The sequence below is a fragment of the Hydra viridissima genome, unplaced genomic scaffold (genome assembly GCF_058129835.1).
Source record: "Hydra viridissima isolate aposymbiotic clone 2 unplaced genomic scaffold, HvirCarnegie_v1 scaffold_1, whole genome shotgun sequence".
Taxonomy (NCBI): Eukaryota; Metazoa; Cnidaria; class Hydrozoa; order Anthoathecata; family Hydridae; genus Hydra; species Hydra viridissima.
The window spans coordinates 33,787,686-33,810,068 of NW_028324300.1; the positions used below are offsets into that span (position 1 = coordinate 33,787,686).

Sequence of the window (22,383 nt, forward strand, 5' to 3'; positions counted from 1 at the left end):
GTACTGACCATTTAAGAGAGTTAAACTATGGATTAGCTCTAAAAAATGAAGAAGTGTCTGAGGTATTAATTTGTTTGATTGTTTGTGTTTTTTTTTTTTAACAAAGAATAAAAAAATTTTTGTTTCATCATGAGGAATATTATGTTATAATTTTGATTGTGGCTTTGGTTTTATGAAATAAAAAAGTGTTTTCACAAATAAAAAGGTTTTATTTGTCAAAACACTTTTTTTTATTTATGTTTTCATTACGATTTGTAGGGTGATGTAAGTCAACTTCGTGTGTCATTGTTAGAAAGTATTGGCCATGTTCAAGACTTTCAGCCATTACTAAATAAGTTACAATTTGGTGCCACTGCTTTTTTATATAGTGTATACTTGCTTGAAAATCTTCGAGTTACTATTGATAGCTGTGCAGTGCAAAATTTATTTGAATATTTGCAAGATCGAGCTATTCAAAAAGATAAAAATGGTACAGAGTTAAATGTTATAAAATATTTTAAAGATCAGCTTTTATTTTGACACAAACCAAATCATTTAATATTGTTGTATACACAATGTTATCATCTTACAAATTAATAAAAATTTACTGCTCAACCAATAAAAAATGATTGCACATTTTTCTGTAGATGTTTGGAGATGCATGCGACTCACATTTGATAATATATTTATGAAATATCTTAATCTTATGTTGCAAAAAGCACGTTGTATTGAGCGAGAAAAAGAACTTGAAAAGCATGCACAATATTTTCTTGTAATGTTTAATCACACACAGGAAAAAATTCGACGAGTTGCCGACAAATATTTTTCCCTTTTAGTAGACAAGTAATTACAATTTGGTTTTTATTTTGTTTTTGTTTTTTTTTGTTTTTATTTTAATTTGATAACTAAGGACTTGTTGTAAATTAATTTAGATTCCCACATCTTCTTTGGAATCAAGTTGTATTGAAAACAATGCTTGATCTTTTGCATGTATTAAGCTATAAAACCAAGATGATGGTAAGTTCCTTGTAATTTCTTTTTAAATTATGATGAATTTATTTAAAAATCAAACTTTTTTTTTAATTCAACTAGTTTTTTATTTTTTATTCAGGAAAATCAACTCATTTCAACATTAATTAATGTACCACATAGTAGTTTAACATTAAAAATATCCCAAGAACGTATTGTTCGTGAACAAATTGTGAAAGATTTTTCAGAAAGGTGTAAAGGAATTCTTCAAGAGGCATTTAAATGGACAAGCGAGGCAACATGGTCTCTTTTGCAGGTAATTTTATACTTTTATTTTTCAAATTATACAAGCAAAAAGCTGAATAAATTGTGTATTATTTAATTCTAAATAATATAGTTCAAATTATAATTATAAGTTTCAATGTTTTTTTTTTTATCCTTTTCTTTTAAATAATTATCAGCAATACATCATTGATAAAGAAGAAGAAGAATGTATAGTACATTATGGAATAAGTCTACTGAGTGAAGTTATGTTTCGCGTTGAAAAAGAATCATTGTCAGACTTTTTAAAGTCTCCAGGTTTAAGCTCTAAGATATTTCGATCAGGAGTTCAAATACGAAGTAGATATCTAGGCGAGGTTTGTATTTTCTTTATTAGCATAGCTCATCATTTTCTCAGTATAAGAAGAACCATGTTTTGGTTTCTTTGAAATATAATTGTTATAAAAACTTTTTTTTTTAATCAATTTTTTTACTGCACGTTGCTTATTCAGTGTTAAAGGTTGTTTATCTTCTTAGAAAGTAGTTTTTGCAAGTATAATGGCTGCTTTCTAAGAACAAATTTTGAACAAAAACATTTACATTAACTTTCAAGATTTAAAAGTTTAAAAAAAAATTGTTTTTTTTTAACTTTAACTTTTTATTTATTAAAATATGATATCTAATTATTTGTTACACTATGAAAACAAAATGAATAATTAGTTTTCATATTGTAATTAACAAACAACCGTCAAAAAAAAGCAACTTTTGAATTTTTGACTATAATTTGTTAAATATAGTTTTTAGATTTAATATTGTTTTTATGAAAATTATTAGAAATTCCTTTTCCTATGACCAGGAAAGTCTTCAACAACAAACACAGGTAGAGTTGTACCATGTAACTTTTTTTAAAGGTGATTGGGCTTTGTAAAGCATTTTCCACAAATTTCACTGTTAATGGGAATGATGTGTTAATTGACATGTTATGTAAGGAGTTCAAAGTTTTACATGGAGGGGCCCGTGATAATTATGCTGTTGTCATGTATAGAGCTACTGCTTCTCTAGTCTCATCTAAATGTAAGTTATGCTCAAGCATTTTGTGTTTTGTTTTTGGTCATTGTTTTGTTCAAGTTTTTATGATTAAATAAATTAGTTATAACTCAGTCATTCAATTGCATCCATAAAAAACTTAAATGTTGGTTACTAAAACTTTGTTTAACAAAAAGGCAATAAGTTTTTCATCAACTATTTTTAATCTTTTAAAACTTTTGGGACAACAACATGATTGAAAATATTAAATGAATTCAAAAATTATGCACTTGAAAAATAATAACATAATAATAATAATATTGAAGATACTCTTTTGTTCTTTGAGTTTCTTTTGTTTTTGCCATTTTTTACCTAAATATAATAATTTTGAATGTAAATATAATTTATACAAATGACATTTTACAATCTTTGTGAATCTCAAATAAAATTTATCTTTTATCATTGTCATAAAATTGGTGTAAAACCAAAAGTGGGATATAGTAAATTGTAAGTCAACCAAATACCATTTTTGTATCAAATTAGCACATCACAGATATCAAAGTGAAACAGTAGTTGTTCACTAAGTACAGCAAGAATAATCTTATGTTATGCATATGAATTATTTATGGAGCCAGCAGCCAATTCAAATGACATGATTTCTAGAGTTTCATCATTAATTGAGGATTTTAAGTTGATAACCAAATTATTCAGATTGTGTATATAATGCAGTATTAGAACTCACAAAGTTGAGTTTTTAATCAATGTGAATGTGGCAAGGCATGGTAATTTTGCAAAAAACTATTTTAAAGTCTTTAGTACTTTTGTTTTTTTATAAATTTGTTTTAATGCTAATTTTCAATTTTTTTAATCTTAATTTTAAAGTTAATTGCTTATTTACATATTTCAGTAACAAATAATTATCTGCTACACTGCTTATGTTGGATGCCTTCAATATTGTTTTCAAAAGAAGCTTTGCAAATAGCTATTTCTTGCTGGGACTGGTTATTTGCAACACGAGCAGACTTAGAAGTTCAGGTAATTATATCATTCACAATAATCTTCTGCTTGCAAACATGTACCAGAAAAAATCTGCTCGGACATTATAAAGGATATTTATCTAACTATTGTATTTTGATATTGAATGTTATGTATGTTTTGAAAGTACATATATTAATATTATTAAATTTCACTTAAGAAAGTTTGTGAAGTTTTGTATGTGAGAACGCACGCACTTTGCGTTTTACACTCAACATCAGCTTTTGCACAGTCTTCGGCTGGACTTTCTTGGTAGCTCTCATCCATTTATTTTTGAAGTCTTTAATGTTTTTGGCTTCTTTTACAATGAACCTCAGTTTTCTTTTGACAAGACCCCAATATCTTTCGATAGGACGTAGTTCACGACAATTTGGTGGATTGAAGTGTTTTTAACGAAATCTACTTTATGTTCTCTAAGCCAGTTTAAAGTTGTCCCAGAGTAGTGACATGATGCTAAATTGGGCTAAAATAACAGGTTACCCTTGTGTGTTCTTAAAAACCGCAAAAGACATTTCTTGAGGCATTCTTTTCTGTATATTTTGGTGTTAATTGTTCCCGTAGTCACAAAACAAGAGCTTCTTTCACCACATTCACAAATTGCTTGCCAAACTTTTAAATTTTTTAGTGAATCTTTGCATTCCAATGCATTTTTGTTTGGAATTCAGTTTCTTGCGATTAATTGCTGAATAATATTGGTTTCCTGGAAGAGATCGAAAATATGCAGCACAATAAGTTTCATCGTCAATAATCAAACAAGATTTTTTAGCACATAATTTTTTATAGAGCAGCTTTGAACATCGAATTGCAACATTTTCTTGTTTTTCTTCACAACGAGGAACTTTTTTCTTTTTATAAGATTTATAACCACAATTTCTCTTTACTCTTTGTATAGTGGAAGCACTTGTCTTAAATTTATTCGCTAATGTTCGAACAGAAATCTCCGTTTTTCTGTCTAAGGCATCTTTTACCTTTTTACCAAGATCTCATCTAACAAAACATTTTTTTCTTCCACTTCCTGATTTTCTTATGATTGTACCAGTGTCCTTAAATCGTTTCACAATGCTCTACACTGTTCTCAAAGCAATCTGCAGCTCTTTAGAAATTGTTTTGTTTGATACACCAGGATTTTCAACGAGAAAATGCAAAATTTTTTCTCGCTTCTTATCTTGATTTGATGACATTTCAATTAAAGCTAATTGTTTTAATAACAGAGCTATTTAAGTTTTGAACAACATTAATACAATCACATTTTAAAACAATTAGCTTTTTTAAATGATGTACGATTTCCGTAAACACCACATCAGAACACGTGCAGATTTTTTCTGGTACATGTCTTACATGAGATAAAAGATAGTAGTAATTTATTAGTAATTAATAGTAATTTATTCTTACAAATGTATTGTTTATTATATAAACTCCTTTTTAACATCACTCAAGAAAATCACTTTATTAACCATTTTTTTACTTTTGAAATTTACTTTCTATAACTGTCTGCCTTTGATGCAACTTTTTCTTTGAGTTGGATTTTTATCTACAGTCTACAGTCTGTAAAGGTTTTCTAATTTATATTATACAATACTTTTAGGAAGTATAACTGTTTTTGAAATATATATATATATATATATATATATATATATATATATATATATATATATATATATATATATATATATATATATATATATTTATATTTATATTTATATTTATACAGTTTCTCCAGTAAATTTAGATGTGCTCATATTTTCATTAAAAAAATTGGTAGCTTTAAATAATTTGCATTTGAACAGATTAAAGATTACAATGAAATTTTTTTTTTTTTAATTTATTTATTACTGATCACATTACTATTTTAAAAAAGTCAAAAAAACAACAACAACAACAACAAAAAAAAACAATCAAAAATGTATACCTTTCAAAAATAGTAATTAAAAATGGACACAATACAAATGTCAGTATTTAATGGCCTCCTTTAGCCTTTTAACATACTCAGGCGTGTACATACATAATGCAATGTCCAACAAGGTTTTCTCAAGTTTCTCCAGAAGATTCTTAACTGATCTGATATACATGGTTACTATTTTTCTGCCCATGACCAAATATTTTCAGTAGGGATATTGTTGTAGATCAAATGATCATGAACACCATGTTATGACGGTTACATTGTCTCAGTGAACTCAGTGTGAAATCAATTTTGCTCTGTGAACAATTGCTCTGTCTTGTTGTTGCTATGTCTTGTTATTGCTGTCTTGTTGTTGCTGTCTTGTTGTTGCTGTCTTGTTGTTGCTGTCTTCTTGTTGTTCTGTCTTGTTAAAAGTTCCAGGTTATCTCCATAGAAAAAGTCTTGTAGATGGTAAAAGTGCTGCTTTGTAGATGAATTGGTTGATCTGACCTGTGTAAATGTTGCAGCATCCAGTACAATGATGAGAAATATATCTCTAGATTCCAGCAGATCCTCTGCTTTTCTGGATCTTTGATACACAAAAATTTTTAAAATACTTTTCATCTTTCAGCCACTTGACAATCACAATTTAGCAATCTCCCTGTTGTTATTTGTTTTTACTATTTTATTATACTTTTTTTATCCTTTTTTAAATTTTAATTCAGTATGTTATTTACCAAGATTTAAATGTATGTATGTTGAATCTAGTATATATACAAATATAAATAGATATATATACATATACTATATATATATCTATTCATATTTGTATATATACTAGATTCAACAAGAGTTAATTGGGGCATGGCTCTACATGGTCAACAATAAAATGGGTATGTACAGTGAAGATATTATGTTAAGTAACCCACTTTCAACATCTTATGATGACAACATAAACAGTTTGAAAGACTATGATGATGTGCAGGATTTATGGATCCAATTTTTTATTAGAAGATTTGAAGTTGTTTGTTACTATAGCAAAGAGCAGGTTAAAAAATTTTTTATTCAAATGCAGTTTTTTTATTAGAAGTACTTAGGCTTTTTAAAATTCACTGTTTGAAGATTTTTTTTTTTTCACAGAACATTTATTTTTAAAAAAATATTTAATGATTTTTTTAAATTTTGGTTTTAGGCTTCCATGTTTGTATTGATGCTGATTGACTCTCTTACAGAATCTGTTGGAAAAAGTAGTAAAATTGCTCATCATATAAACTATATACAAGCCCGTTTTCGTCTTGCCAGACTTGGTCTTCATGTGTTACAATCAAATCATTCAATGCCCCCAATCGTTACCACTGTGCTACGAGAAATGGTTTACCATACAGCACTTGATTATTTTTCGTGAGTTTATTTAAATTTATTTTCATTATTCAAAATTATTTTTATTATTCAAATTTATACATATATTTTAAAATTTATTTTTCTGATTTTATTGACTTTTTCCAGTTTAGCATAAAATAGACCTGAGATGAGCAAAATAAATTTTTATATAAACTTTGACTAAATATGCAAAATGGTAAAGTTTTTTTTTTTAGGTGGGAAGGAGGAAATAAATCCTGTCATTTTATGATAAGCATTTTAAAAAAAAAAAATTATTCAGCAGAAACAATTGATAAAAGTTTATATTATCTTATCTTTTCTTTATAAAAAGTTTATATTATCTTATCTTATAATAAAAGTTTATATTATCTTATCTTATCTTTTCATTGAATGCAGTTTGTAAACTTGTCAATCTAAATGTTACTATTCCATCAATTTATAGCAAAAGTAATTATGTAATACTTGTGGTCAAAAATTATTCTACTTTTTATTCTACATCCAATTCTGTGAAATTAATGGTGCATTATTGCCTTGTATTTTTGTAAAGAAACCTTTGAAAAAATACAAGGTAATATTTTTTTTTAATAGAGAAAGAAATTTTTTATAAAACACATGTTGCAATATGTTAAAACAAATGATGATAAAGATGATAAAATAATAAAAAAAGGCATTTGAAAATAATGATTATAAATAAATATGTGGTGCAACACACAAAAGCAGCAAAATTGGTAAAATAGTATTAGTTGATTCAACCTGTGTGGATTTTAGACAAGCCTACTCCATAAAGCTCCTTTCTAATGAATTGATGCTCCACTTTTGAAATCTTAATTCTTCTACTAAAGCCTTTTTTCCTGTTTATCATTTTAAAGTTAAATTGCTAAAAGTTACTTGTTTTCATTTTTCTATGGTTCAAGAAAATCTCAGATAACACAATCTTATATTATTTCTGAGTATCTGAGTCAACATAAGGTCTCCACACTTGTATATACACCATTATTTTTCCTAATTAAAATGTTACCTACTATGACCTTATACAGGAATAGGTGTTCTCACTTTGGGATTGGGTTTAGTTTGAAAAAAATTGGTTTTTCTTCACCTTCAATCATTATGTCATCAGACTTGCCATTTGATTTTAAGAGACTGCAGTTCTCTGTTTATTTGGCCTTTGCAATGAAAATCAACAAGGCATAAGAGCAATCCCTAACAGTTGCTGGAATTAACTTGGAAACTCCATCCTTATTACATGGACAGCTCCAGAGTTGGAAATATAGAAAATCAATACACTTTTGCTCCTAAAGGAAAAACACAGAATATTGTATATCAAAAGCCATTAACTTAAGCAGAATCCACTTCAGGATTTATCTGCAGTGATTTTTTTTTCCCATTTTTGTTTGTGCTTTGATGAAGAATAAATTTTTTAGAATGTTAGAGTTGTCATTAAAGAAAAATAATTAGAAACAAAAAACCAAATAAACAAAAAAGGTCCACCTCCATATGGTACAGGCCAGGCAATACATAATTGTGTATTATTCACTCAATAGTTTTACCTCTCAGACAACATCTAATATTTCTGTTAGTAGCATTATAAGATACATATTATAATAAATCAAATTCACGTTTGAAAAAATCCAATGAAGACCCAGATAAGGATGACATAATACGCTTGATAAGGTGCTCCAGTTTGTCACCAATATCAGGATCTTTGTTGGTTGACTCTTCATCAGTGTAGATATTTGTTTTCATATTCCAAATAAACTAGAAGTAAATCAAAAACAAAAAGGAAAAAAAAATTATGACAAAATGTGTAAGCAGAATAAAAAAAGCAGCAAGCAGTGACAATTACCTGGTGAGCAAGCAGTTTTTTTTTTTTGGGTGGGAAGGAGGAAATAAATCCTATCATAAAATGACAGGATTTATTACGTCCTTCCCACCCAAAAAAAAAAACTTCTACCATTTTGCTAATTTAGTCAAATGTTTATATAAAAATTTATTATGCTTATCTCAGGTCTGTTTTATGCCTAAAATTATACTTACATTTATAATATCCCTTTTTTTCAAGGTATTTGATTGTAATATATAATTCTGACCTAATATATTTAATTTTGAAATAATATTTTAATTTAAAAGTTATTTAGAAGTTATGCTGGTTTTTTATTTTAGTAACAATAAGATTTTTATGAATAGCAATCAAAACATTCCAACTAAAGTTTGATTAAAGATATTAAAATTTTTTCTAAGAAACTAACGGTTGTCACCTCTTTCCCAATTTTATACACATTAATCACATGTGCCTAAAACAATTGTGATAAGCTTCTAAATTGTTTGTTTGTTTTTAAAGATTGCCATCTACTTGGCCTAAACCAAAAACAGAGATGTTGGGCAGAAGCATAACGTTATTAATTGACTTCTGGAATGCTTTAAACACTGATAAACGCTTTATTAAAACATTAAATATACTATCTACTTCACTTGATTGTGACTTGGATGAACCAGTCAATGAACAAACCCAACTGACATCATCTGATTCATTGCGTGTAGAGCAGCAGGTTTGAAAATCTTTTAGACTGGAACTCTTCTTTATTAAATCTTTTCTGTTTTTTATTTAAGTTTTTTTTTTTTTTTTTTTGTCTAAGTTGATAATTTTCATTGTTTGTACTAGAGTGTTTTTTTCATTTTTGTTCTATAACTACAGCTGATTAAATGATATTATTGGTGTAAATTTAGAGCTGGCTAAATCTTCAAGGAAGGGCTAGTTCATTAAGCGCCAACACCACAAAAAAAGCATTTTTTGCCGCTCGTTCAAAAGATAGTGGAACTTTAACAAAAGAGCTTCTCAAAAAACGCATTCTAATTCTTGCTGCGTTGCGTCGAGAAATAGAACGGCTTTTAGTTTGGAGAAATCCTAAGAATGTACCAGAGCTAAGAGTACCTAATGAAGATATAGTTCATGCATGGGCTAGTCAGGTATCTCTCACTGATAAAGTTTGGAAAGAATGTATAAGAACAGCTTGGAAATGTTGTCCTCAAGTTGCTGTATATATTGCTCTTCGGTAATTTTAATTAAGTTGAAACCCATTTTTTTAATAATTATTAGAGTTATTTGATATAAAAGAATTTGTTACATTTGTCATAAACTTTCTCTTATTAATAACTTTATATTGAGTTATTTTCTTCAGTATTGGAAAATATAGGGTATATTTTTAAAGCAATATCTTAAGATTAATTTAAAAGTAACGCATTTAAATTAATTTCAGGTTTATGGAAGTATCTGTTGTACTAAAAGAAGTCAATTTGCTTGTTCAAGCAAATCCACTTTTTGTTTCCCATGTCCCAGAAGCACTTCAATTTTTAGTTGATGAAGCTACAATCCGACAAGATAAACCTGCACTTCTTTATATATTGACATGGGCTGTTGTTTCTCCTGTCAATGCAATATCATTTTTCTCTCAACAATTTCCACCGCACCCATTAACAGCACAATATGCTGTGCGAGTTCTACAATCATATTCTGCAGTACTTTTAGTTCATTTTTTGATTGTTTATTTTTTTCTATTTGTGTGCTTACTAAACTTTTTAAATTTTTTATTATATTTTATTTGCATTTTTATTACCAAAATGTTTGTTTTTTAATTGAAATAATTATTTTCAAAGTGAAATCTGTTTTTAAATAGTTTTTCTTTTCACTGATTATAAGTTTTTATTTTTTTCTCTCTTCCTCTCTCTCAAAGGAAACAATGCTGTTTTACATTCCACAATTAGTCCAAGCTCTAAGATATGATCAGATGGGTTATGTACAAAAATATATTCTCTGGGCATGCAAAAAATCTCAGTTGCTTGCTCACCAGGTAATTGTCACTGCTTGCTGCTTTTTTTATTCTGCTTACACATTTTGTCATAATTTTTTTTTCCTTTTTGTTTTTGATTTACTTCTAGTTTATTTGGAATATGAAAACAAATATCTACACTGATGAAGAGTCAACCAACAAAGATCCTGATATTGGTGACAAACTGGAGCACCTTATCAAGCGTATTATGTCATCCTTATCTGGGTCTTCATTGGATTTTTTCAAACGTGAATTTGATTTCTTTGAAGAAATAACAAAAATCTCAGGTGAAATCAGGTAGAACATGTTTCATTTTGACATAATTAATTAGCCTGCGTTTTGAGTTCAGAAATCCAAAAATGTAAATTTTTTTATTGAAGTGTTCTTTTTTTACTCACCATTTTTACTCCTAACAGTTCAACACACATTACTTTTATATTACTATTCTTTGCCATCTATGCAGTGTAATTCCAGAAGGTCAACAAAATGCTAGTATAGCTGCCAAAGTTTTTTGAAATTAAAAAAAAACATTTTCCACAAAATAATTGTTTGAGATTTTTGAAAAGATAGTTGTTACTGGGAGCCAAATCTGATGATTACAGTAGATGCTCAAGCAGATTGTACTTTTTCTTATTTTGAGTTAAAACACTTTTGTAAACTTTTACAATGTAATAATGAAAAAATGATTTTTTTCATTTTTCACAATTTGCTGTATCTAACTTGTATATATATATATATATATATATATATATATATATATATATATATATATATATATATATATATATATATATATATATAGCTTTATATTATATCTTAATTAGAGTTAGTTTTTTTTCCTTTTTCAAAATATTTAATTAACAAAAGTTCATTTGAATCCAAAAAATTTATTCTTTCTTTGTCCAGCTTCAGTCTTCTAATCCAAATTTGTTTAGAATTCATTTTTTGCTGAGCTGTCAATGTGACACTACTTTTCCATGCAACTTTTTTCATGTAAAATATTTTCTTCATGTAAAATATGGCTCTTTCATTTGACATGCCAAGTTAAAGCAATTTGATAAGTAGTAACACTCGGGTCTTCACAAACAATATCATAAACCTGTACTTGTCATCATTAATTACCTTTAATGTTTGAAAGGACTGTGTATCAATTTTCATCCGTTGAAAATGGAGCAGATGTCTTTATATTTTTAGCATTTTCTTTTGAATTATTTTTTCTAAATGAAGAATTTAATCACTGCCCAATATTCATTTTTATGTGTTGAAAATGTTGCTGAAACAAACAAATTAAAATAACTGGTGAATAACACATAAATTGTTTTGTGTTCAGTTATTTAGTGTTCAGTTGTTTAGTGTTCAGTTGTTTAGTGTTTTAATGTTCAATGCATTTAATCAATTATTTAAGCTCATTTCACATCTGCAATATTGTAATTTTTTAATGATAATTTATGAATACTAATTATCAAAGTTTAAAACAATCAGCAGTTAGATTAAGATTTTCTTTTGCAGTGCAAAAACCTTGTTTGATTTGTTCTAAAGTTTTGTAGACTAATAAAAATGTAAACAAAACTTACAAAGATAACAGATAATTTAGAATGCCTTGATACTGATATATTATTATTGATTCTCTAAGCTTTTAAATATTCTTTATATTACTATATAAAGTGTGTGTGTGTTTGTGTGTGTGTGTGTGTGTGTGTGTGTTATATATATATATATATATATATATATATATATATATATATATATATATATATATATATATATATATATATGTATATATATATATATAATGATATAAATAAAATGTGTTAATGAACTATATTTGGCATGTTTAGGCCTTATCCAAAAGGTGATGAGCGTAAGAGAGCATGCCAAGAAGCTTTAAAAAAGATCTCTCTTAGACCTGGTGTTTACCTCCCCAGTAATCCAGAAGGAGTTGTAGTTGGTATTGATTATAGTTCTGGCATTCCAATGCAGAGTGCAGCAAAAGCGCCTTTCTTAGCAAGATTTCAGGTTCAAAAATGTAGTATAAAAGAGTTAGAAGAATTAAATAAATTTGGTAAGTGTAAAGAAAATATAATAGCTAAAAGTTTTTTTTTTTTTAATTTTTAAGTTGATTAGAAAGTACTTACTGTAAATATGGGTTGAAAATATTTTTGCTGATTTTAACAGTATTTAAAAAAAAAAAAAAAAAATCATTTAAAATTGCTACTTATCATTATTTATTTAAAAAAAAGATATCTTTTTTGAGTATCAAGGTTTTTAATTGTGCAATCTTCAATTAGCTCTTGTGTTTAACCACTAAATTGTTATTATTATTTTGAGTTACCAAGCTCTACTAAATCAATTTAAATCTGTTTTTCAATCACCATAAAGTCAAAAAAAAAAAAAAAAAAAGGGTGCTATTGCTATTACTAATAATTGAAAAAATTAAAATATGCTATAATCATATTTTAATTTTTTCAATTATTCAAAACACTAGTAAATATTCAGCAGCTTTTAAGTTTAAAGTTTTTAAAGTTTAAAAAAGAACATTGAAAATCATTTTAAAATTGTACAAACTTTCTGTTGCATCTGGTCATTCTTATCATGGATAATGAAATTTACTGTCCAGATCTCAGGCATTATGGACAATGAAATTTATTGATGAGATCTCAGGCATTATGGACAATGAAATTTACTGACCAAATCTCAGGCATTAGGTAATGAGTGCTGTTGGTAGTTTTGAGGCTGATATTGAAGCTAAACAAAGAGAAAGTTGAAGTTCTATGCTAAATCATGTTTCTAAACCTTACATCTTGTCTGGAAAAATGAACTAGCATGTTTAACTAAAAGAGCATTTCAAGAAGCATCTAATTCTTTTTAAAAATAAATAAAACAAGGTCACAACATTATGTTGTGGCCAGATATGGCTAGCTTGCATTTTGCTCAAACTGTGTGTGCTCAATCAAGATGAACAAAAAGTTGGCTGTGACCAAAATGTACCAGCTGCACCAAACAAAAGATCAATAGAACCTTTCTTATTACTTGACTTACAAAGTTTCAGAGCCAATTAAAATCATTTCTGAATAATATTTATAAAAGAGAAAATGAAGACGAATGTCTTTCCTACCTTAAAATTCGATTAGATCTTAATTTTTTCCAATGGTAGTGTTTAGGCATAGCAAGTACTGATGTATTTGAGTTTTAAACTCTTGTAATAGATGATTTAAGAGACCTGAGACTTGAGTCGGCCGTTTTGCATCCCTTGCTCTCCATAATGGTTCATATTGAATAATCAAGTTGATTCAAATCTGGGCTAGGGGATGGCTAAAAATCAATAAGTCATAAATTGTCAATGTTTTCTATTAAAAGTTGTTTGGTTCTATTCCCCTCATGACTCAGAGTTATATCCTGTGGGAATACATAATTCCTATCTGGGAAGGTCTTTTTGGCTGTAATAGTAACCTGCAGTTCAATATCTAATAAACATTTTTTTTCTTTACATCTTCCAATTTTATTTACATTTGAATTTCATACATTTAAACCTTGACCATACTTTATTTACATCTCTGATTAGAAATGTATTGTTGAATATTTCATTTTTATGATTTTCTGCAAATGTTGGTCAAGGTGAGGCAGTTGATAGCTTAAGTCACCAAAATGTGTCATTGGGTGAATCATATACATTAGGATGCATATTTAAAGTTGGCGATGATGTCAGACAGGTACAATTACTTTTTAATTACAAGGAAAAAGTATTTTTATAATTTATACCTATCATTAATATATTTTTATAAGTTAGTTCAATAATTCAACAACTCTATGAAAGCATTTAAATGATCAATAAGATAAATAAAAGTAAGACAGGCAATAAAAAAACCTTTTGTTCTAAAACTTTACTTCTTTTGTCATCATACTAAACGTTAAAGAAAGTTGTGGGAAAGTTCTGATGTTTATTTAACAACATTTGTATATTTCTTTAGATATTAAACAAAATTTTGTATTTTGATCATTATATTCTAATATACGAAGCAGAAGTTTGCACAATATTTCATAATTTTGTTAGTTTGCATTTCAAAATTTACTTGAAGCTCAAAGTACATGCTAAACTTTTAGTCCAGTTAAACTAACTGCATAATCACCTCATGTTAGGCACAAACTTGTGCCTAGTCATATAAAACCACAAACAGAATATATTGTAAAACCATAGAAATTGATAACGAAGTTTCTGTACTTTTCTCCCTATAAAATTAACTTTAAATTTTATTAGAAAAATTAATTCAATTTAAGTTTTATTAGAAAAACTTTAAAACTGCAAGTTCATTATTTTATTGTACTTAAATTTTATTTTATTGAATAGGGACTCAATATATTTAAAAAACTAAAAAGCTGTAAGGGTAGTTTATTCCCATAAAATCCATCACCTTTTTTTTCTTATAAAACACAGCATATAAACATTTGTAAGGAATCAAACTTTCTTCTTTTTCTTCCTTAAATTTTTTTTTTTTTTTTTTTAAGTTTATTTGGTAAAATATAGACCTTTTCGTAATTAAGCGGCAATTATGAATCACTTGGTGTAATGTTTTCCTCGGGAGGGCAAAGTTGTAAACAAAATAGTGAGAATGCTTAACTTATTTTTTATTATTTGTTTCAAATAAAATATTTTATTTGGACATATATCATTTAAAGTAGTTTTTAACATACCACTTAAGAACTACGAGGATTTTTTGAATTTGTCAAACAGCTTGTTAGTTTTTTAACTGTTCGTGGGCTAAGTACAATTGGACGTACAGTCGAGCTTGTTGCTAGAGCATTTGCTGCAATGGAATTAAATATAGAAGTTATAGAAACAGCAGAAGAACAGGAGAAAAACCTTAAGCAATCATATGCATACAAACTAAAAGCTTTAGATCTAATTGACCCAAACTTTGTTCCGATGGAAAACAGAAATGAAATATTTTTTTTGTATATCTTTAAAAAAAATAATTTAATTTGGAATATATTAGCAAGTACAAGGACCAAAAAGCATTTTCATTTTTTGACAGTGGTTTTTTAGGCCCTATAATGCACTTCAGGTTTAAAAAAGATGTTTTGTTTGCATAAAATTAATGAAATAAGAAAACTTCGGATTGCCTTTAGTAATAACGATATAATTTCTGCTTGGTGTTCGTGCATAGGTGGAGCTTTTGAATTTTGTGATCATGTAATTGCCGTCCTTTACAAAATGGAATATGCTAATAAAGGTTAGTGTAATCCAACATGCACTGAACAAGCAGGTGTCTGGAATAAATCTCGAAAAGATGTTAATCCCTGTTTAATAACTGACCTAGTTGTTAGAAAAAGAATAGCAAATAATGTAACAAATAATAATGAGGAAAACACTTGAGTGAAAGCATTGATCCAATAATTAACTAATAATAAAGCCATCATCACTTTAATGAACATTCATTTGAAACTTTTTTAAACAACATTCATATATCCAAGCCTTCTGTTGTAATATTTAAATCAAAAATTAAAAAATCTGGTGAAAATGTTGAAAGTAATCCTGACCTTGAGGAGTTATCTTTTAAAATACTTTCTTACTATCTTAACACTGATAAAAACAACTTTGAGCAAGATATTTTTAGAAAAAATGATTTTGATCCAGGAAACAATTTAAAATGTAGGATATAATAAAGAGATCAAGCCAAAAGCAATACTTGGTTTCAAATGAGAAAGGGGAGGATAACTGCATCCAGATATCACAGTATATATACCAAAGTTAACACCCTTTCTAAAAATAGCAGTTCTGTATTTTGTACCCTCATAAAAAAAACATTTATTACTGCTTCTACCAAATGAGGAATTTGATCATAAGCAAGATCCTATAAAAAAATTTTATGCAGACTATGTATCAACACACTGATTTCAAAATTGAAAAAAGAGGTCTCTTTATTTTTTATGAAAGACCTTGTATGGCTTAATCCCCAGACAGATTTATAGTATGCAAATGCCATGGAAGGGTGTGTTTAGTTAAATGTCCTTTTAAAAATTATAATAAAACAATTAAAGAAGGAGCTAATGAATGCGATTTCTTTACAAATAAAAATGATCAAATAGCATTAAATGAGTCATAAATATTTCACACAGATTAATTCCCAAATGGCTATCACAAATTGCAAGTTAGAATATTTTATTGTTTGGACACTTAAGGACTTACATGTTGAAGTAGTGAAATTTGATCAAGAGCTCTGGTATAAGGTGAAAACAAGTTTAGATATTTTTTTCAAAACATGTTTCTATAGCATTGTTACTATTACAATCTATAACATTCTGTGAAAATTGTGATAAACTAAAACTTGAAGAGCCAGAAATCAGTGCTAGTGAATTTAATGAATGTTGCAGTATTCAATGTGAAATATGTTGCACTTGGTTCCACTGTTCTTGTCAAAATTTAAAAAAAAAGACTAGGAATCAATAGCAGATCTAGACTGGATTTGTTACATGTGCTCAATGTCTACTTTGTGTTAAGTTTTAATCTTCAATAATATCTCTTTACAAGTGTTACATGATTTATATGAAATCAGTCAATCATTTAATTTGTTCAGTCATTATGTTTAATTCATTCTTTTAAAACCTTGAAGCTTTAAGATTAATATGAAATAAATAAATTTATTGCAAAAACTTTAATAAGCACAATTTAATAAGCTTTAATAAGTACAATTTAACTATATTATCTGCTCATATCTTTTTCTATTTTATTGACTTTAAATAAAATATTCTTTACTAAATTTCTCTTCACTTATGTTTTATTTATATTTATTTTTGAAAAGGTGTTTGATTGTTAACTTGTTTGTTATTATGTTTATATATGTTTATGATTGCTTTTTTTTTTGCCTTCCCGAGAAAAACATTACATCACGTGATACATAATTGCCGCTCAATTACAAAATCTTCTATTTATCAACAAGTATAAAACAGAATTGTGATAAAATGTTTCATAATTTTTTGAATAGGATATGTTGGCTCTTCAGTTTATCGCTCTTTTTAAAAAAATATTTGATCAAGTTGATATGGATCTTTACCTTTCTCCATATAGAGTTGTTGCTACATCATCTGGGGTGAGTTCTTATCTTTAAGTTTGATAATTATAAAATTTCTTTTTTCTTTTTGAGTTTTTATATAAATTTTACCTTCTTTACTTCATTTTTTAACATTTTGATTTTAAAAAATTTGTCTATTGAAATGCTTTAGTGTGGTGTTATCGAATGTGTTCCTAATGCAAAATCTCGTGATCAGCTTGGTCGGCAAACAGAAGTAGATTTATATGCTTATTTCATAAGCACATATGGTGATGAGGAATCTTTGCTTTTTCAAGAGGTTGGGATGGTTTATATATATGAATAAATTTCAATTTTAATATGAGAAAAGTCAAACAATAGTTCTATAAAAAATATAATATTGAATATTGATTAGAAAAGTCTAAAAGAAAACATATTATAAGGAGTGTGAATTTGACCAGGAGAGAAATTTCAAGGCTCAGAAATTTGAACAGATATTCGTGAAGCATTTTTTAATAGGTGAACTGTTCAAGTATTAAAGTATAAGTATAAAAATTTTTCATTGCAATAAAAAAATTTGCAGTTCTTTTTTTGATTGAATAGAAAAAAAAAAGTGATTTTCGAAAATATTTTTAACCACCTCTCTAATATATGTCAGAAGGAAAAAACTTTTTTAAGCAGCCAGCTTTTTACTTACAAGCCTTTAAAAATAAATAAAATGATAAATCTGTGAATATTTTTTAATACACAATAATTTTTTTTATGTTAAGGCACGAAAGAATTTTATCCGGAGCATGGCAGCATACTCTGTGATCAGTTTCTTACTTCAGATAAAAGATCGACATAATGGTAACATCATGATCAACAATCAAGGATTCGTTATCCACATAGGTGCATAGACTTTCTATATTATTTCAGTATTTATGAGCCGCATCTGTATTGCTTATATATATATATATATATATATATATATATATATATATATATATATATATATATATATATATATATATATATATATATATATATATATATATATATATATATATTTGTAATTTAAGATTTTGGCTTTATGTTTGAATCCTCTCCTGGTGGTAACTTAGGATTTGAACCTGACATGAAGTTGACTCCTGACTGGGTACAGCTCATTGGAGGTGATATTGAAACCCCAAGTTTCCGGTAAAACTTTTTTTTAAGTTCACATTCTTTTTTTTTAAATTTTAGTTTTTATTTTTTCTTCTAGTTAGGAAAATAGTCAGGGGTTCAATCATAAGAATAAAACTAAAACGTTTTTCCAGCGTAGAAATAAACATTATTTCTAATCAAGCAACCATTTTTTATTTTAGGTGGTTTATGGAGCTGTGTGTCCGTGCTTATTTATCTGTCAGGTTGGAGGTTTTTTAAAGTTTAAAAGTTTCTTTTTAAATAACTTTTTAATTACTAATTTTACTAAGAACTTCTCGGTGAAAAAAAAAAGGTTTCATAAAAAAACTTATAAAAAAAATTCTATTTGCTTTGGTTTCTTTTTTTTTTTTTAATCAAGTTCTCAAAATTATGTTTCTTTTCCTGTCTTCTATCGGATTCTGAAAAAAAAGATTATTTGGTTTTATTTAGGCCACACACAGAAGCGTTTGTCTCTTTGGTTGCCTTGATGTTGGATACTGGTCTACCGTGTTTTCGTGGAGAGACTCTTAAAAGATTAAAGTAAAATTTTAGTTAAAATCAAAAAGGCTCAAAAATAGGTTTCTCATCCAAGACTAGCAAAAAAGATCCCCTTTCTCAGATTCATATAAAATTTAAATTTGACTTCAATGAACAGAATGATAAATTTTTACTTTAGGCAACGGTTTGCACCCACATTAACTGAGCGGCAAGCATCTGAATACATGATCCAAATTATAAAAGATTCGTATCTTAACAAAAGGTTTTCTTTTTTTGCTATATTTGTTTATCTTCTATTTGTTTAATCACTACGGTCTTAACTAGTTTTAAAGAAGATAATTAACTGAAATTTTATGTAGTAGCTCCTAAATTATTGCGGCGATGATTATATATATATATATATATATATATATATATATATATATATATATATATATATATATATATATATATATATATATATATATATATATATACTTTTTGTTATATATATAGTATCGAGATTTTAAGAACGCAAAAGGAAAAATTTAGGAAATATTTTTTATATTTTTTTTTCAGCCTTTAAGTTTTAGCATCATTTCAACTTATTGCTGTAATCAAATTTAAGCATAATAATTTTTTGAAAATTTTTTATGACCATTTCAATAATTATAAACCAAAAGAAGTGTATCAAAAATTAAAATAAAACAATAAAATATAAAAGCTGAGTGGAATTTTTCTAGAGGTCCCTGGCGGCTGATCTCTATAGTTTTTAACATGATAATTATTATCTGATTATTTTATTGATCTACTTAAATCTCGGTTCTTTCTGTCTGTTTATTAAATATTTTTGTTTATTAATTGCCTTTTTTTGTTGATTTTTTTTTAAACAGAGCTCGTGCTTACGATCTCATTCAACTTGTACAAAATCAAATACCATGTTAACGCATCGTGTGCTATGACGTGTGCTGTGACGTGTGCATCGTGACGCTGTGATCTATGGTTTATGGTGGGAAAACAAAATTGTTAAATTTGTAATTATTTAAGTTATCTTTTTCATTTTTATACTCAATTTAAGTTAATTTCGTTCTCGTTGAGCGTTATTATTGTGTAAATTATGGATTTTAACGTCAAAATCAAATAAAATACTATTTTTACTTTTATTTAATTTCTTATTCACTTTTTTTCTATAAAAAAGGTTTTTCCTGCAAAGTTGTGAATTACCGAAAAATTGTGAGCAGGCTTTGTTTAATGAAAACCTATCAAAACTTCAATAAAAAGAAGAGTGAGCCCTAATTTTACACCCCCACTGTATGCAAGTTCTGGAAAATCACTTAAACGCGCATGCACCCACACATTTCCTAATCAATTATTACCATCTTCATTTTACGATGAGGATTGGTGACAAGATTAGTGATGTGTATTAATACTCCTGTTTTACTTCATGTTTTCTCAAAATATCCCAGCAGCCACTTTGTGGTTTACGTTGTTTTTTTTTATTGTTTTTACCTCCAAACCTGAAGATTGCAACTTAAATCCTAAAGTCTTACTTTTATCTTTGTGAAGATATCTTTGTTTCAACTATTAAAATTAATGTTAAACAGAAATACGAAAATTAGTTCAATGTGCCTCCCGGTCAACTAGAAATGGATCCCAATAGGTTACCTGTGGGCAAGTAACGATTCCTTTTGGAGCACCAAAACTGACGTCATGTTGCTTAAAAGAGAGCATCATTTGCAAAATAATATTGGTTTAATAAATCTTCTAATTGAATTTTATTAGAAAAAACTATAAAAATGTAAAAGTTGCTTTGATTAATGGTCTTCAGAAAAACAGGTAACAATGCACATAGTTCAAAAAGATATTAAATCTCCACTTGCTTTGCAAAAGAACCGTAAATGACATTGAAGGCCGTGACCCTCCAGTTGCAGAGTGCCTACAGTGAAAGAATTTGAAAAAAGTCTACCCAATAATGGCATTGGAGTCAAATACTTAAATTTGGGTTCACTACTGCACCCTTATTATACAAGGATATACACTCAAAAAAGTAGTAAACAGTGAGGTAGGCAAGGAAGCTGCTATCAAAGAATTGTTTGGGAATCACCCAATCACAACCCAGTTCTACAAGTAATTTGATGAGACTCAAGCACAAAGTCAAATTAAAACTAAACAAAGAGGTGCACTTGAAAAGGCTTCTCTAAGTCAAATATCAGAAACTCAACTGTTGCTGAACCTAAAGAGCAACAATAGCTACAGCTAGACACTCAAGCTCAACAAGAATGGAATGAAAGGATTCATAGTTTCTCTTTGTTGATTCCAATGACACTCCAACAAAGATAAAGAAGTAGTAGTGCTAGCTAAAAATGAATGGGAAAGGGAATGAGCAGGAGAAGGAGAAATACAGAGCATCTAAGGTTGCAAAGTATCTGGTGATTATTTTTTTGTCAATACCTTATTTGTTTAAAACTTTAAATATAAAATTTAGTAATTTTTTCCTTTTTCTTAATGTTCTACAGAACTTGCTTTCAAGTCTTTAATAATCTACAAGTAGTAGTGAGATTGTCTGTAAAACTCCACGTTTTAAGACCGAATTGTGGAGATTACAATAAAGAATAAAGGGAAAGATTTAATCTGGACATTAAGTGCTCGAAGATACCACAGGGGTTAAGAAATGTTAGTATGTTAGTAAAAAATTGTACGAAAAAAATAAACTCAGAAAAGAAAATCAATAAAATTACCTTTTTTAATTTTCCTGATTTTTCATTGTAAATCTATCACAAATTACTCCGATAATGTCATGAAAGGTGTTTTCCTGATTTTTTTATTGTAAATTTATCACAAATTACTCCGATAATGTCATTGTTGGTTGTATAACTGCTAATGACTTTTGTTCAGACATAACACAATATTGGTTCAGTATCAACTCAAAGTTTGGAAAAGAAGGGCACTTCTCCTTAAAAAGTGCCCTTCTTTTCCAAATCAATCTGAGTTGATTTCGGAGCAAAGCTAACTTCTCTTCAAACATTTTAATATATCAAGGGGAATAGTTCTAACACTTTAGATGCTCTTAACCTCAGTTATAAAAAAAACTCAGCTATAGGAGTTTATTGCATGGATCAAAAGCATGTCTATTGTTATTATAAAAAGCGTGAAAGATCGAATATTAATTCATAGTTGTTGTTGAAACCATTAAAGTTCCAAATCGAAGAATTTAACGCGTAACCAACGTAAGGGTACATTTGAAAAATTTACAGAAAACTTAACAAAATTGAAAAATGTCCCTTTTAATCGCCGTGGATCAATTCGTACTTTGGCTGCTGCTATTGACGTCTCAAAGTCTACACTTTTTTATGTTTTTAAACGT

The 22,383-nt window shown here is 27.8% G+C and overlaps 1 protein-coding gene across 4 annotated transcripts in view; it reads left to right on the forward strand.

The window, feature by feature from the left end:
• The window catches only part of LOC145191931 (phosphatidylinositol 4-kinase alpha-like), a 32,506-nt gene extending 12,003 nt beyond the window's left edge, over positions 1-20,503 (forward strand). For 2 of the 4 annotated variants that reach the window (XM_090081931.1, XM_090081938.1), the window contains exons 13-37: positions 1-62; positions 259-469; positions 627-822; positions 912-996; positions 1,091-1,264; positions 1,410-1,586; positions 2,121-2,283; positions 3,143-3,270; positions 5,991-6,197; positions 6,342-6,550; positions 8,868-9,075; positions 9,254-9,579; positions 9,784-10,042; positions 10,258-10,374; positions 10,463-10,650; positions 12,192-12,415; positions 13,969-14,063; positions 17,334-17,438; positions 17,572-17,697; positions 18,149-18,269; positions 18,440-18,557; positions 18,725-18,766; positions 18,993-19,082; positions 19,219-19,302; positions 19,913-20,182. The exon at positions 1-62 is cut by the window's left edge and continues 226 nt beyond it. In XM_090081931.1, the coding sequence (XP_089938057.1) occupies positions 1-62; positions 259-469; positions 627-822; positions 912-996; positions 1,091-1,264; positions 1,410-1,586; positions 2,121-2,283; positions 3,143-3,270; positions 5,991-6,197; positions 6,342-6,550; positions 8,868-9,075; positions 9,254-9,579; positions 9,784-10,042; positions 10,258-10,374; positions 10,463-10,650; positions 12,192-12,415; positions 13,969-14,063; positions 17,334-17,438; positions 17,572-17,697; positions 18,149-18,269; positions 18,440-18,557; positions 18,725-18,766; positions 18,993-19,082; positions 19,219-19,302; positions 19,913-19,964 (3,767 nt within the window). In that variant the 3' untranslated portion in view covers positions 19,965-20,182. Of the gene's footprint in view, positions 63-258; positions 470-626; positions 823-911; positions 997-1,090; positions 1,265-1,409; positions 1,587-2,120; positions 2,284-3,142; positions 3,271-5,990; positions 6,198-6,341; positions 6,551-8,867; positions 9,076-9,253; positions 9,580-9,783; positions 10,043-10,257; positions 10,375-10,462; positions 10,651-12,191; positions 12,416-13,968; positions 14,064-17,333; positions 17,439-17,571; positions 17,698-18,148; positions 18,270-18,439; positions 18,558-18,724; positions 18,767-18,992; positions 19,083-19,218; positions 19,303-19,912; positions 20,183-20,217 lie in introns of those variants that run through there. The other 2 variants (XR_016450764.1, XM_090081936.1) reach the window with 2 other exon arrangements.
• Positions 20,504-22,383: the final 1,880 nt, after the last annotated feature.